Genomic DNA, 17,064 nt, shown 5'->3' with positions numbered 1-17,064 from the left:
CAACACCGCTCTGTCTCGCCTCCTCTCTCACACACTCTCGTCTCTCTCTCTCTCTCTCCACACACGCTCTCCTCTCTCTCCACACAACTCTCTCTCTCTCTCTCTCACACACCTCACTCTCTCTCTCTCTCTCTCTCTCTCTCACACTCTCTCTCTCTCTCTCTCTCTCTCTCACACTCTCTCTCTCTCTCTCTCTCTCTCACACACTCTCTCTCTCTCTCTCTCTCACACACACTCTCTCTCTCTCTCTCTCTCTCTCTCTCTCTCTGTGTGAGAGAGAGAGAGAGACAGAGAGTGTATGTGTGTGTGAGAGAGAGAGGAGAGAGAGAGAGAGACAGAGAGTGTGTGTGTGTGTGTGTGTGTGTGTGTGTGTGTGTGTGTGTGTGTGTGTGTTGTGCAGCGGCTGCAGATCATGTTGCGCAACTCAGCCCCCAGCAACATGACAACACGAAGCTTTAAATGTTAAAAAGACAGAAAATGATTCACGGTAAAGAAACTGTGACTCACTGCAGCCTGGACGAGAACTGAAGGGACCCTGGTCCGAGGGGCCCGAGGTGTCGGGGCCTCGGGTCAGAGCCTCTGTGTGAAGGGACAGAACACAAAATGCCCCAAACATCATGAACAAGGAGACTGAGAAGCAAAACAAACATAAAGCAACGAAGGACGACTCGAATAAAACAGATGTAAAATAAGATTCAGAAGAACCACAAGGAGCTTCAACACGGAGACAAAAGCACAGAAACACTATTAAAGAATAACATAAAAAGGACCTAAAGGAGAAACAGAAGCACACAACATACAATTCAGCTCAATACATTCTTATTTGTACAGCACCAAATACAACAGCAGTCATGTCAAGGCACTTAATACTCATAGATACATACATAAAAGTGACGATGAAGAGACACAAAACAAACCCCAACACCGCAAAATGATCATAAAGAGACAACCTGACAGAGACCATCTACTAATGATGAGGTTGTACTAATGTAGGACGGTGGACTCAGTCGTAAACGCACTTTGACTTTGGCTTAACGTGGAGTTTGTGATCTTTGTGACAGAAAAAGGCTCGGCTCACTGCAGACTTATCGAAACCTTCATCCGTTTGTGTCGTCGTTGCCTCTAAGCACCCTTCTTTCTTAGAATCACACACGTTGCTGCCAACTGTGTCTCACCTTCCTAACTACATATGACTCGGCTGCAGGCGCCGTGTCAGGTCCTTCTTCTGAAGACAACGTCCCAGGAATGACTTCAATTTACTTTAATTTTGGCATTAATGTCCACTTAAGGATTACCTGATTAGATTTTGGTGGTCGAAGGTCACTGTAACCCCATGTATGTCCTATTCTTGTCAACAATATGTCTCATTACATCTGGCACAAAAGTCCACCTGGACTCATCTATAAACAGTTTAGTACAAGTCTGGACAAACATAAACTCCAGCTGCAAAGCAGTAATTCTACTGCGTTGTGGATTTTTTCCTGTTCTAGCGTTTTCGTTATTTGCTTTATTTGCTGTAACGTTTCCTCTGCTGCTGTGACAATAAAGTTGTATCAAAAGACACTAAAGAAACATGGTTCACAAATTAAAACTATACAGAGGCAGACATGAGAGACAGTGAACACAAACTGAATTAAAGAAATAAAAATGACGTCTACAGGAAAATTTACATTTACATTTAGTTATTTATCAGACGCTTTTATCCAAAGCGACTTACAAGTGAGGAACAAGGCAAAATATCTTAAGTCAAGGAGAAGAACCTTAAAATAAAGTGCTCTAGGAAGAACTGCTTCAGTTTCATTTGGTGTAAGTGCAAGATTTAGATTTTTTAAGTGCAGAGAAAGTTGTGGAAGAGTTCTGTTTTGAGGAGGTTTTTTAAAATTGAGACTGAGGCAGCTGAGCGTACAGAGGTGGCTAGATCGTTCCACCATCGTGGAACCACTGAACTAACAGGTTTAGCCTGGGATCTTTTAAAGTGAGGGACCGCAAGACTTCAGTCACTTGCAGAGGATTGTAGACCTGGATGAGGGAGTTCAGGTACTGGTGCTGATGAGTTGACCACTTTGTAGGTAAGAGACTTTGAACCTGATGCAGCAGCTCCATGAAACCAGTGCAGAGATCTGAACAGTGGTGTAACGTGTCCTTTTTACTGATCATGAGACATGCTGCTGCGTTTTCAAACATTTTTGTGCTGTCTGTTTCTGAAGGGTCAAATTATTGGTATGAATCAAAGAAAACATCTGAGGAGAAGGTCATGTGGTCTGATGAGTCCAGATTGACCCTGTTCCAGAGTGATGGAGCATCAGAGTAAGAAGAGAGGAGGGTGAAGTGATGTACCCATCATGTCTAGTGTCTACTGTACAGACCTGTGGGGGCAGTGCTATGATCTGGGGCTGCTGCAGTTGGTCAGGTCTAGGTTCAACAACGTTATGAGTCCAAAGACTGAGGTCAGCTGACTACCTGAATATACTGAATGACCAGGTTATTAATCAATGGATTCTTCCCTGATGTCTCGGACATATTCCAAGACGACAATTGTCAGGATTCATCTGGTTCAAACCGTGATAGACTGGTTCATCTTCACACATGGATTGGCCACCACAGACTCCAGACCTTAACCCCACAGAGAATCTTTGGTATGTGCTGGAGAAGGCTTTGAGCAGCGTCTGACTCCATCATCAAAATAAGATCTTGATGAAAAATGAATGCAACTCTGGATGAGAATACATTTTTGAGACATTGTAGAAACTTAGTGAAACGATGCCACGGTGAATGTGCTGTAATCAAAGCTAAAGGCATTAGAGCATGTGACCTTTTATTTGGACAGCAGTGTATTTCTGGGGTGTTTTGGGGCCTGGAGCTGTCAGCCACAGAGTGAGTCAAAGTATTTTCATGAGAGCATTTCTAAGAGGATGTGCAGGGCTCAGCACTGTCCTGTCAGAGCTGCAGTTACTGGAGTGTGTGTTTGTACAACCTCTTTAATTCCAGGATATTTTCTTTGGCTGTTTGCTGTCACTGTGAGCTGCTGCAGACCTGCCTCAGCAAGTTCTGGGATCAGGGAAGGTTCGTCCTCCGCCTGCGGCGGAGGACGAACTGATGATATTCATCGACTGATGATATTTGATATTTCTCCAGTTTGTGCCAATAAATATCTAAACCCAGCTAAAATAACCCTGAGGAATAAAACCACAGGGAATCAACAAACAATAAAGGTTCACACAGAGATGAAATGTGACAAATCAGAAGTAAACCTGCAGCTCTTGATGGTCTGAACAAACGCAGACCAACTCCGAGCCTCAGAGCTCCAGTTTCCTGACACAGTCTCACTTTCACTGTCCTGATGCCACAAATGGAGATTAATCCGCAGCTGAAAATAGTCCCCTGCAAACAAGAGCATTATTTCCACATGCATGAATGATGTTGGGGGGTCTTTGTAAAAATGAAATTATAAATGTGTGACGTGTTGCATGACATGTTTTGGAAACAGAACATTTAAAAATATAAGATACAACTCCTATGACATGTAAAGCAAAGATATTTTCAGTGAAGCTCACGTTCAGGTGACTCTCAGCTGGATTTGATCCACTCGTCAAAGACTTGTTCAGTAAATCAACCTGTTAGAAACTTGACTGAGTCTCCCGCAGAACGTTGCTGACTCAGCAGAAACATTGGGACCGAGTCCGATTCTGACAAAGAGGAGTTTTTTCTGCGTCACATCACAGCTGGACTGAAGGTTTCTACGGGGGCAGAGCAGGATCAGAGACCAACAGGAGATCAATACATCAAAGATATCATCATCAGAGATAGAACAGCAGCTTCATCACAGATACAGAGTTTGTTAAATAAAGAACACGACTCTAATCAGAGGTCGTCCATTAGTGGTCTCAGAGGAGGAGCAGCAGCCTCTAAAAGCCCGTCTCCTGAGTTGGTCCTTGGACCACTACTACACAGCCTTGTTTTGACAGTACTTTTACCAATTCCTTCAGCACCACTATGATTCAGCTGCTACTAAGACGTCTTCAATCCATTTCTGACTTAGTGCCATGTCAGATCGTCTTTTTAAACCCTTGTAGAAACCACGTTCTATGGAAATATCAGCGATTCTCTTTCTCAGGAAGACGGTTACTTTATTTGTTTCATTTCATTTGTTTTCTTCCTCAAGATATCATAAGTCAATAACAGTTTTCTGCTTCATCATGAAACTGATGAGACATTTTTGATCACTTATAATAACTGAAGTCTGTTTGGATTAAATCCGGATGGTGTAGGAGTCAGAGTGGGTGACATATCGGACCCAGCGCTGCGATGGGCCTGGCTGGATGGGCGACAGGCGAAGGAAGCGGATCTGCAGCCCCGTGGCGGTGAACTTTGGCAGCTCAAAGCTCAGACCGACTGGACCCACTTCTAGCATAGAGGCCGAGCTGAGGCCGGGGACTTCCAGCTGAAAGCAGGCACACAGGAAGAGATCATTAGGAAGCAATAATTAGGGGTCTGTCCCAAAACTGTGTGAAGTGTCTTTGCTGGAGCTCTGTGAGCTTCACACACAAATAACATAAACACAGTATTACACAGAAGTCCACACTTCACTTTTTGAACTTAATTAGCTGACTTGGACAATCTCCTGCTGTTTTCCTGTGTGTGTGTGATTCTACAGACATCGTCCAGAGTTAATCCTCTGCCCGTCCAAAAAAAAAAAAAAAGTCACCACCTGGATTTAACTAGGATAGTATATAGGTAGGATACTAGATAAACAGGTCAGAGCCTCCCTGGATAATATCGGCATGGATGATTCGTTATTGAACCCAAACTGATGCAGTGAGCAGCTTCTCGTTTTTTACACAACCATGTGTGTCACCTGTATGTGCTCACCTTGAAAAGAGCAGAGAGCTGTGTTCCTCCGGGGAAGCGTGGGATTTGCCAGACCACGGCTCTGCTCTGCGGCTTCAGCTCGGTGCTCTGATCCGGACTGCTCAGCTCCTGCGACAAACTGAACGCACACAAGACTTTATGTCAACCGCTTGGTTTACACCTCCTCAGACTATTTCCTCACCCACAGTGGGAGATTAAACTCATTCTTTATCAGCTGTGTTAGACATTGTGGATGATGCCTGAGGAGTTCAGAGGTCATCAGGGTTCACATGTTGCTGCGGTGGTGATGTCACAGAGACCATGTGGGGTGAAGCAGTGAAGCGGAAAAGCTTTCAGAGGTGAGTGCATAGAAGGTGATTTAATAGCTGATCCTGCCAAGGGCTTTCAGCTGATGTAATTCATTTCATTTTCAGTCAGGACTGGATGATGTTTTCATGTCCAGTGATTTAAGGCAAAGATTTAAGGCACTTTACATGCTGAGATTCTGATCAGATCCAAAATCATTCTGCAGCACGACAGCGAGCCTGAACATCCTGAGTCATGAAGAATGATCAGCGATAAGAAGATCAAGAGGTTTGGCAATAAATGGGACGGTCTCACAGATCTTTAACAGCAGTTTGTGTTGAAATTTATATTACTATTATTTGTAGTTTTTTTGCAGAAATGTATCCAGAATTTAAACTACTTAGTCCCACAGTCAAAGTCTGTCTTTGTGAAACCAGATGGTGTGGCCCCACAGAGTCCTGATCTCAGCATCAGTCAGTCTAAGACCACATGGCCTCCGTTACTCCTCTTTCAAACTTTCAGTGATGTCTAGTGAGAATGAGGACACTGATGTCACAGTCACATTTTCACAGCATCAGGTATCTACCGGATAAACACCATGTGTCAGATTCCGCTGCTATTTCACTCTTCAATCTGATCTACATTTACTGTAGGATCAGACTCCAGGGACTCGAAAAAGTTCAGGATTATCTAATGTGTAAAAGGACACAGTGTGTAGTGACCCACCGGTTTGAGCTGGTTAAGAGGTTGACTTTTATCCCAACACTGACACAGTAGAAAAGGTAAAGTGGCCTTCCACCCATCAGTGAATTAACTTTCCATGAATTTACATAACAAATTAGGAGTGCTTCCTTCTGCTCATCTATGATGCTTCCTGCTTTGTTAATGTTGGTTCAGTTCCAGTTTTTAATTTTCCTCAGAGAGATGAAGAACTCCTCCAAGTGAACCTTCCTGTTTATGTCCACAGACTCCGTAAAAACAACACAAGAATCATTCTAATAAAAAAAGAAGCATGAAAGGTCCAGACTCCAGGTCTGAGGTCATGTCGGGCTTTAGTTTCTCCTTTTTAATGCAGATGATTTTCATAACAAACAAAGCTAAATTTGAATGGCAGCATCTCACCTCACAGAGCCTTTGGGGACAGGGATGGTGGCACAGACGTTGATGGCAGAGCTGCAAAAACACAACAGCACAGTCACATCTCACAGTAAGCTCTAAGCACTAAATCTAATCCTCAATATGTTTATTAACACTGTACCACCGAGTGTCTCCGACTCCTCAGGAATGTTTCCTTTGATTATCTGCATTTTATCCAACACTTTTTACTGCACTGCAGTCATTTGAGAGGTGAAGCTACTGCATGAATGGATTTACAGAATTGAATTTTGTGTCATACACAAAATGTTTTAGAGGCAGAAAAAGCAAAGAGACATGGTTTCACGTGTCAGACACATAATGCCAGATCTAAACTAAACAATTTAAATAGGCAACATCCTCATTATACACCTACAACAGACATTAAGCCAAGCCATATGTCTGACATGCAAACATGTGCTGTGATCTACATTCATTAGTCGTATCAGAGCTGACTGTGGTGCCTCTCAGGCATTTCAGGAACAGTTTAAATCAAAGTTCATGATGAAAAGAACAGTAAAATACAAAATGTGCTCATCTCAGCCTCGTCCACATCACATTAGGCTCTGTCTACTCTCTGGAACAGAATGTTTCCACAGTTAAAAGCAGCACATGAGCACAGAGACCACTGGACACACACAAAGAATGATAAATGCTCTTAATATCACAGTATGTTCTCAATTTTCATTTGCTTAATAATTCTTCTGATGAACATTTGTCTTAGAGTCAGTAACAGAGACTTAAAATAATGTATTCCTAAATAAGGTGTTAGACAGAAACCAGACCCCTAAGAACTGAGTCCAACAGAATCTGTATCCACTACACAAGCTTCTAAAACAGGTCCCACTGAGGCTTGTAGAACATTTTCTTCATTAGTATAATCAACAGCAGTGAAGTTACGATTTATGTCTTCCGGTTCTGCTTTGTTAGGAAAGTTTCATTCACAAAAAGGTTTTATTGAGTTAAATAAATTGAGAAGTTGTGTTGCACATGTTTGTAGCTGTACAACATGTCTGGATACAGTCACATGTTCATGTGTCAGTAACGTGATGATAGCAGCTCTACGGTGACAGGAACAAATAGGAAATGGTTCAGGCTGCAGGACGTTTGGCAAGCAGAGCGCTCCGTGACTGATGTGTGAGGAGACGACAACACTGAGATATCAGAGTGGAGAATATTCCAGCTACATTAGGTGATGTTACAGTGTCAGGGGTCAGAACAGAGGATGACAGTGAATAAAGAGCCTGAGACGTCAGCAGGACGGAGAGGGAGCAGATAATGTGCACAGTAAGGAAATATGGGTCTTATGGAGCATTACTGTAGAGAGTACAGCACATCTAAAGTCTTATATCTAAAAGTAGTGGTTAGAAAGAGGTAAGAAATAATAGGATCATAAGTACAACCCTGGATATTCAAGCTAACCTTGTTAATCTTGCCTGAATGGGACGAGTCTGTACAAATGCAAATTACATGAAATGTTGAATTTACACAGCTCATAAACTCTCAGCTGTTCTGGATCATTTTCTGCCCCCTGTCAGCAAACACGTGGAAGCTCATCTACTGTTGAAAACAGTTTTTACAGATCGTGTCATTGTTAAACCGACCAAATACAAAGGGACTGACCTCTTTGGGGACAGATCACAGCGAAGCTTCAGGTACATCAGCAGCCTGCAGAGATGAAAACAGCTGTGTGCAAAAACCTCTTCTGACTTTGTGGTGAAGGTCCTATTAAGTACTTTCTTTAATAGAGCTGTTAATGTTACTGCATTCATGCATCTGATTATTCTACACATTTTAATATATTTTAATGTTTTAAATGCAAATTAACCATATGACCAAGCAGCCAGGACATCCAGTGAAGCACTTTGTTACATAAATACATACATTTACATTTATTTAACTATACATAAAGTTATATAACAAATTCTTAGCAAGTGACGCTGACTTGATGGCATAAACATCATTTTCTGGTCTTTTAAAGTAAATGTACTGGGTTTAAGTGTTACTATCCGACCAATGCAGCTCTGTAAAGAAACAGGAAAATGTTCGGATAAAAGGATTCAAGGAGTCAAAGGGTGGATGTGTCTGAAGTTGTTACCTTCCTCCGTTGTCTCTCTCAATGGTTGGAAAGAGCCGGAAAGGAGGAGCTGAAGGCAGATCGTCACTCAGCTGGTACTGCATCACGGTTTGCTGCGGCCACAGGAAAAACAGGATGAATAAAACTCAAGGAGGCTGAATTTGTAGCAGTAGGTATAACACATAAGTAAGTGAGTGTGTTTACATGCAGAGAAGTATGTAAACAGTAGAAAGTGGAGTACTGAGGTATGTAAACAGCTAAACCTGGTTGTCAACTGAAATTACACAGTGTAACTACAGTGAAACAAAACATATGACCATAAACCACATAATGATAATCTACCCACTGCAGTAGTGTAACGTCTGACAGCAGTAACAATGATGATAATAAAGAGGATTCAGATGGCAAATACTACAAAACATACTCCTCAGTTCGGGTTTCAGGCTGTAAATACTACAGAAAGTCCTTTGTCTTGGGTTTATAATAGCAACATATGTGTATGTAAATGTTTAGAAATACTTTAAAGTCAGACTTTATGGGTAAAAAAAATAAAATATTCTACAGTTCAGTTATCTGGTTGGAAATACTCTTTAGCTCTCGATATGGTGTTGATGTGATCAGACTGTAAAGAGTGAAGTCAGTATTTGTGCCTGTCAACACACCTGTTGATTTTAAATAGATTCTACACACCAACAAAACAACGTGCACATAAACACAGGAGTTTGCAACAGTTTCGTGCAAAATTACTGTTTTAACAGTTACTGCACAAAGCTGAATCTGAAAACGTAGCAAGATTTCAGTAGTTTATAGCATTTCTTCATCAAACACAACCATTAAAAGTCAGTTCTGCTGTTGATCAATACACTGTGCTACTCTGGAAGATGTTCCTAATATTCTGTCCACTGTAGGTGGGTACATTTAGTTTAAGAACTAGGAGAAATAGCAGGTTACGACAACGAGTGTGAACTAATGACCAAGAAACTATTAAAATCTGAACAACACTAATGACACTAAGACAGTGAGTGGATGAGAGCACCTCCCCCTGGCTGGGGCAGAGTCGGAGGATCCGGTGGGTGTCGAACTCGTCCAGTCGGACAGCCTGATGGAAACTGCACTCGTCAACACGAACAGCCGCCCCGTAACCTGAAGGAGAAAATCACTGTGGATCAGAAACAAGGCCAAGTTTCATCCTACAACTCTCCCTTTAATCAGAAGCTGTCTTTAACCAGCACATCACACAGCTCACACTGCAGAGTTAAAGAATAAATCAGAAACCCAGGTGTAATCAGACATTTAAATTTACCTGGATGACCAAAATAAATGAATAAAACAGCAGGAAATCAGATGTTGGAGGAAAGGATTCCACCTGTATTTAACAATGCTGACAGGATAAAAACGTGCCTGGTTTGATGCTGACAGAGCACGTGATGATGAACAGGTCAGAATCAATCATGTTAAAGTGAAGCGAGTGTCATTTACTGTTTATTATCATTTATTCCTGGGACAGTTTTTAATAATTTAAATAAATAAATATAAATTTCATTCATTGATCATTCTTCAGGTGACTAATGAAAGATTTTTTGTCTGCACTTTACAATCAAGTTAAATAAAAAAGTATAGAGAGGACATTTACGGATATACACTAATAGTAAAGTCATTTAATTTGTAGCTGTGTGTGTTTCACCTCTGAGCTGTGACTTCCCGATGCTGAACTCCTCATTCAGACCGATTCTCATTTCTGCCAAATGAGGACAACACGTTCAAGAGAGAGGCACAATTAATCACAAACGTCAGTAATCAGATTACTACTCTCCACCGCTGAGAAGAGACACTGCTTCCTGAGCAGTGAGAACAGAGCTCTAACTGTCTGAATTTATCCAGACACGTTTTAAATACGAGGAGGCATCACTCCACATAATGATCTCTCTGCCACTTCTCTTACTAGAGTTTCTCCCCACATCTGACTAGGACAATCTCCCGCTGCAGAATGACAAAATGTCCAGAGTTTATGTCTGAAAACATTTTTTAGGACTGCGTCTATCTACAGGGCTTGATTGTAAATTGTTCTGAGGTTTTTAGCTCCAGCACCATCACCTTTTGTTGGATTACATGAGGGAGGGAGAGGTGGTCTGCAGAATTCACCTATTGTTTAAACTCACCTGAGCAGCTCGGCATGTAGCACTTCACTCTGATTTCTCCTTCAACATCTGCCTTCAACAAAACCCCCTGCAGATTATAGTGATGACAACACAAATTAAACGCTGTGTGGAAATGATACAGCAATAATAAACCGAGCAGCCTTGAGATATTTCAATAGTCCTTCAGTGACTGCTGTTATCACGTTTGTATTACTCACGTTGGAGCCAACGACGACCGACATCCTCTCAATCACGTCCACAAATATCTCGCTCTTTCCTCCCTGGGAAAAAAAAACATGTGAATGGAAACCGTGAGCTGTGCTTCTGCTTTCGTTAGTGATGATCAGAATAGTTGGTTTCACGGAGGAAATGTTTCAGCTGGGACCAGACTATTTACTGGAACATGTCAGTCATTTTCAAGTTTCAGCTCATGGCCATAACTGTGATAAAAAACTCAGGAGAATGATGGGATTTTATCTATAAATCAATAAATATGAATAAGATATTAATACAAAATAATGATAAAACTGTTTAAGGATCTTGCTGGTTGATGCATTTCAAAAGAGACAGATTCAAGCAATATTTGTGGTTTGTGTCGTCTTGGCTAATGTTTTCTAATTTCTTAGCTTAGCTTTGCCTTCTTTCTGAAATATAAAAATATCATTTAAATATATTTTAACAAGGTCCTGTTTAAAAGAACTAAATGCAGCAGCGCCTCTGCTGCTTTTGTCATTTGTTCATCTTCATGTTTCTAAGACAAAATTATACTGGTGGAAAATGAGCTGGTATTAAAGTCACTGACTTCCTCACAGACTCAGTGAACTTCCCTGTCTAACAAAATTCATGATTCAGGATATTCGTCATCAGTGGGATCTCTTCTCTACGGGATCTTTATTTAAACACAAAAGGAGTTGGAGAATAAAGATTGAACTTTATAACAGTGGTATGTGATGCTGTTTACCTGCTCTCTGCTGGACTGGATGGGTCTGGTGGCTGCAGAGCTCGGAGCCACTTTACTTTGCTGCGTCTCTGCTCCAAACTGCAAAAGAAAAACAACCAGATAAGAGGAAATCTTGAATTTTAGGCTAATGCCTGTTCCATTTGTCCATCTTTGTGTTTCCCAGGATCATCTCTGCTGATAATAGGAAATACAAATAAAAAAGGGCAAACGTTCAAAGATATTCTCATAATTTGTCACAGATTGTCATCACCTCAGAGAAACTTGAAATTTAATTTTGTAATAAATGAGGCTGAGACTTTGGTTTCTCATCATGTACACTGAAAAAGCATTAAGATCTTTAAAGGCTGGTATTAACAGGATGGGAGTGCAGTTTTTTCAGTGCTCCAATGCTCATTTAAACACCTGTCTGTTGTATTAAGACAATAAATCATTTAATAGCTGTGGATTGGATTAGAGCTGAAAGCTGGAAGTTGGTGGGTTTCTTCAAACCTGTCATGGAAAAGACAACTACTGGCAGAAAAACCTCTGAAGTTACAGTTTCTGGTTTGACTGATCACAGGTTAGATTTTTTTCCTTATCAAATGACAGCAGCTTTCATTTTAAGAGTTTTATTAACGCCCTGGTCTAAACGTGTCAAGTGTTTGCAGTGGTAACGTACCAAGCCGACATTGCTGAGGTCAAACAGGCTGAAGGGTCTAGAGGAAACCGCTTCAGTCTGGATAAAGTTCTTCAGGACGTCAGAAGATGTGGTCTGGATGTAACCGTAGTCCTGAAACAGAGACAGTTTTGTGGATATTTCATTGTGAGCTTAAACCTTGTGCAATCTCAAACTGAAACCAGTACTGTAACATGAACCTGATTTTAGCACATCCACATTAGTGAGCTGCTGCTCCCATACCGGTCCTCTAAGTACTGTATCTGGGCTCTTCAGAACATGGACTCCTGTGTTAGTGCTTTTGAATTTATCTTAGTTGAATGCTTTGTCACCTTTATAAATTGCATAATCAGTTTACTTCACTTTGTCATTTACTGCTAACGTTGATATGAACTAATACAAGTCACCTAACACCCAAACAGAACTACAGTAGACTGTTTTTTTAACTTCGTACAATAAAGTGTTTATGTTCATCAGCCTGTGCAGAGACCCTGAGCGTGATGTTGATGTTAATCCATGGAGCCATTTATGGATAAACTACAGAAACACGTGAGCCAGGGCAGCAGCGTCACTTACTGCTGTGCTTCTACTTGTTTCTGAGCAATGACAGAGGCAGACAAAGACATTCTTTTCCTCACATTTATAAAGACACTTGTACACCTCTTTCTGTTGTATTAATGTCAATCACTGTGGAAATCAGTGCACAAGCTTCATTTTCACTCCTACATTAAGTAATTAATGGATGTGGAAAAAACCAAAGCAACAAACACAAAATGTGATAAGATGAGTTTCATCTTCTCGTGTGTAGCTTATGAGGAGGAGTCCATGACGGCTGGGAGACTCACCACAACCTCGTCCAGCAGCTCATAGATCAGAGCAAAGTTCATCTGCACCGACTTCTCCGACAGGCTGCCACAGTAATCTTTAACCAGAGCTGTTAACCTGAGAATCCACACAGACACAAACTGGTGTAGTTTCACATCTCCTCACTGTTCATTCATCCAAATCATTTTAAAACCACTAAAAGAGCAACAATAACATAGAAAATTAGACCAGAGACCTTCATCATTTAAATCAACTGAATTATTATGTTTGGATTTGTGTATTAAACCACTGTTAGAAAAGGCAGCAGGTGAGTAACAAAGTGTTTTGGTGTCTTTTCTCTGTGAAGTTTCTGACTGGATTTAATGGTTCTGTTAAATATATTGAATTACAACTGTTTTACACACAGTCCACGCAGTTTCAGAAACTCACAATATTTACAACCAAATCCTTAAAAATAAATGTTCCAGTTTAACCACATGTTGATTGTTTCATTTCAAACCCACTGTGCTGGCGTACAGAGCCAAGATGATGAAACTCTGTCACTGTCCAAATACTTATGGACCTGTTTTTATAACCCCATGTGTGTTTGACACAACCTGTACCTGTTCAGGAACTCGATGATGGTGAAAGGCGAAGTGTCCTCTGTGGTTGTGGCGACCCAGTACAGTCCTCCCTGCCTAATGTGGATAAAGTGAAGATCTTTGTGCGTCTGCAGAACAAACACATCAACAAAGTTTCCTCCTGTTCACACTGTGTGGACAAAGGTCAGGACATGATGGACCGAGGTCATTAAGGAGAAGATGAATGTTTTGTCCCATTTCAGGGTTAGTCTTTTTTCTTACAGAGAAACATCTGTAATACATTAGACATCAGACTTCTGTCCTGCACATGTGATCTTTTAAAAAGCAGATTAGGAACCAGGCTAAATGAACCATTTTTCTGGTAATAAATATTAAATCAGCTACAAAAAAAGACAACTGGAACCGAGTTACTGAACAGCAGGTAAAAACAGTCAATCTTCACCACATTCACACACTGCGTTACCATTACAACTGGAGGCTGGTCTCCAGTCAGTGCTGTGACCTTCTCGTAGAAAATGCCGACAGCGTCACTTCCAGATTCTCCGCGGACTGAGGGTGAGGTTAAGATATTGTATATGACTGAAACAACACAGCTTACTTCTGTTGTCAGTTAACCTGAAATTAATTTCCTCGATCAACTGTTTGGTCATTATTACGTTTACATTTTACATTTAGTCATTTGGCAGATGAATTTATCCAAAGCCACTTAAAAGGTATAAGGTACAAGGCAGGGTAAGAGTAAGGGGTCCTGCCTTTTAACGCCTGATTTCCCACATGGAGGGGAAGCGATCTTACCACTATACTATCCAGCTGATCATCAAATAAACAGAGAAGAATGCTCATTAATTTGAAGCCCAGTGGAACGCCACACAAATCCAAATCAGTTTCCTGTCACTTAGCACCAAGACAAGCAAAAACTTTTACATGGAACCAGAAACTTTTTGTATATAACTGACTAAAACAAGTCAGCAGTGATACTAATACAAGCCGGTGAGGATACAGTCTTTATAGATGAGGTGGTCGCCCTTTGAAGACAAGATGAAGAGCTGCGAGATCATCGTGCTGAAAGACAGACAAGAAGATATACAGTGGCAAGAAAAACTTTGTGAACCTTTTGGAATTTCATGGTTTTCTGCATTAATTGGTCATAAAATATGCTCCGATCTTCATCTAAGTCACAACAATACAAAAACACAGTCTGCTGAAAATAATAGTACACTAACATTATATGTTTTCATGTTTTTATTGAACATAACGTGTAAACATTCAAGGTGCAGGGTGGAAAAAGTATGTGAACCTTTGGACTTAATAACTGGTTGACCCGTCTTAGGCAGCAATAACCTCAACCTAACGTTTCCTGTAGTTGCAGATCAGACCTGCACAACGATCTGGAGTAATGTTGGACCACTCCTCTTCACAAAACTGTTTCAGTGTTGTAATATTCTTGGGATATCTGGTGTGAATGGCTCTCTTAAGGTCATGCCACAGCATTTCAATCGAGTTGAGGTCAGGACTCTGACTGGGCCACTCCAGAAGGCGTATTTTGTTCTGCTGAAGCTATTCTTTTGCTGAATTACTTGTATGCTTTGGATCATTGTTCCGTTGCATCACCCATCCTCTGTGGAGCTTCAGTTGGGGACAGATGGTCTTACGTTTTCCTGTAAAATGTCTTGATAAACCCTGGAATTCATTTTTCCATCAATGACAACAATCCGTCCAGGCCCTGAGGCAGCAAAGCAGCCCCAAACCATGATGCTCCCTCCACATGTTTTACAGTGGGGATAAGGTTTTGATGTTGGTGTGCTGTGGCTTTTTTTCTCCACACATAGTGTTGTGTGTTTTTTAACAACTCAATTTTGGTTTCATCTGTCCACAGAATATTTTGCCAGTAGTGCTGTGGAACATCCAGGTGCTCTTTTGCAAACTTTAAACGGGCTGCAATATTTTTTGTGGACAGCAATATTTGATGTTTTCATTATTGTAGATGTGTCAACAAAAATGTTAGCATGTGCCAGAGATTTCTGTAAGTCTTTAGCTGACACTCTGTGATTCTTCTTTACCTCATTCAGTATTCTGCGCTGTGCTCTTGCAGTCATCTTTACAGGACGACCATGCCTAGGGAGAGTAGCAACAGTGCTGAACTTTCTCCATTTGTGGACAGTCTGTCTTACCATGGACACATGAACATCAAGGCTTTTGGAGATACTTCTTTAACCCTTTCCAGCTTCATGCAGCTCAACAATTCTTGATCGTAGATCTTCAGAGAGCTCTTTTCTTCGAGACATGGTTCACATCAGACAGTGCTTCTTGAAACCAGTAAACCCAAAACTGGTGTGTGTTTTTAAAGGGCAGGACAGCTTTTAGCAACATATCCAATATCATCACACTGATTGGACTCAAGGTTGAATCACTCCTGGCTCCAATTAGCTCTTGGAGAAGTTCACTTGCTGAGTAGCACAGTACAGTTTCATGCATTCAGCTGGTTCCATAATATCTTATTTAACTTTTAACTTCAAATATCTATAATATGCAGCTTCAGCGTGGAAGACTTGTAACTGTACCAGTAACATGCTGTGTTTCTTTCGGGGAACAGCTTCCACAAAACTTCACTGATGGATCTGTTAATTTTCGATGTCCTTGCACAGAAACAAAACTCACTGGTATATCGACAACTCAGGAGCCTTTAAAGTCATTTAACAGCTAAATCACCCAAGTTGACATTAAATTCAAACACGTTATCCTTATTAAAGTCTGAGTCATCTTATGCCGATTATATTAGAACTTCCACCTGAGTTAGATACATTATTGACAGTTGTGTAATAGAAACCCGTGGTTTGAAAACGAGTAAAACTAAATTAAATTGCGTGAAACTGTAGGCGAGTTCAACTTATGACTAGTACGCATGCAAAAATTAGCCATTAACACTTATTTAAGAAGCTGTGAGTTTAGCTTTACTTACCCGCAGTAGATCAGCTGTGAAGCAATCAATGAAAATGTTACTAATACAAACCTATTTATTACCGCTAACATTAGAGATGTGGCAGCATACCTGGCTAAGCTTACAATAATTCAAACTGGCAGACATTAAATAATTTATATATCTTACAATTAATACTTTGACATATCAAAATATGCAGAAAATTACAGCTTAAATGTGTGTTAGTTAGCTAGTTAGCTAGGTTAGCTGCCTTCTTAGCGGACACACCTGTGTTTACAAACCGGGTCAGTGGAAGTCAAGCAGCTTCACAGCGACACCTGCAGGTCGGGCGGTAGAATTACACACAAGAGATTTAATAAAACAATAATAAAACTAGCAGTGAAATATAAACCAGGTCAAAAAGAAAATACACAAGGACATAAAGAAAAAAGAAGTATCCACAATAACGTAAATATACATAAGATATGTACATAATATGTGCTTCTTTGCACATATTATATATGAAGAGTATATATAGTTTATATGAAGCAATAGAAACAGATGGAGCTGTGCGTCCAGTGTGTCTTCATGCTGAGCTCACAGACTGACGCCTCCTAGGTAC

At 40.8% G+C, this 17,064-nt stretch overlaps 1 protein-coding gene across 2 annotated transcripts; it reads right to left on the bottom strand.

Moving 5' to 3' along the window:
• Positions 1-2,477: 2,477 nt before the first annotated feature.
• On the bottom strand, positions 2,478-16,738 carry ap4m1 (adaptor related protein complex 4 subunit mu 1). 2 transcript variants are annotated; one of them, XR_003298684.1, is made up of 17 exons: positions 16,485-16,738; positions 14,526-14,587; positions 13,989-14,074; positions 13,547-13,653; positions 12,965-13,061; positions 12,123-12,233; positions 11,465-11,542; positions 10,722-10,784; positions 10,525-10,591; positions 10,050-10,103; positions 9,402-9,508; positions 8,387-8,478; positions 7,912-7,956; positions 6,277-6,327; positions 4,870-4,987; positions 3,555-4,441; positions 2,478-3,381 (listed from the first exon to the last, which is right to left on the bottom strand). XR_003298684.1 is itself a non-coding variant. In XM_026357514.1 (16 exons), exons 1-16 carry the CDS (start codon positions 16,553-16,555, stop codon positions 4,250-4,252), a joined length of 1,401 nt encoding a protein of 466 aa, XP_026213299.1. In that variant the 5' UTR covers positions 16,556-16,738; the 3' UTR covers positions 2,478-4,249. The 2 variants fall into 2 exon arrangements, 1 of the variants encoding a protein (XP_026213299.1); XM_026357514.1 differs by having other exon boundaries at positions 2,478-4,441.
• Positions 16,739-17,064: the final 326 nt, after the last annotated feature.

This window comes from Anabas testudineus, chromosome 10 (genome assembly GCF_900324465.2).
Source record: "Anabas testudineus chromosome 10, fAnaTes1.2, whole genome shotgun sequence".
NCBI classification, from domain to species: Eukaryota; Metazoa; Chordata; class Actinopteri; order Anabantiformes; family Anabantidae; genus Anabas; species Anabas testudineus.
This window is presented reverse-complemented; position numbering and strand designations above follow the sequence as displayed.

What these genes read in the sequence shown, in the direction of transcription:
- ap4m1 (XM_026357514.1), bottom strand. Translation starts at nt 16,555, where the DNA reads ATGTTAGCGGTAATAAATAGGTTTGTATTAGTAACATTTTCATTGATT. An exon ending in GTCCCCAAAGGCTCTGTGAG is followed by an intron (nt 4,988 to 6,276) that starts GTGAGATGCTGC and finishes GTGTGCGTTCAG; the next exon opens with TTTGTCGCAGGAGCTGAGCA. An exon ending in AGCTCTCTGCTCTTTTCAAG is followed by an intron (nt 4,442 to 4,869) that starts GTGAGCACATAC and finishes GCCTGCTTTCAG; the next exon opens with CTGGAAGTCCCCGGCCTCAG.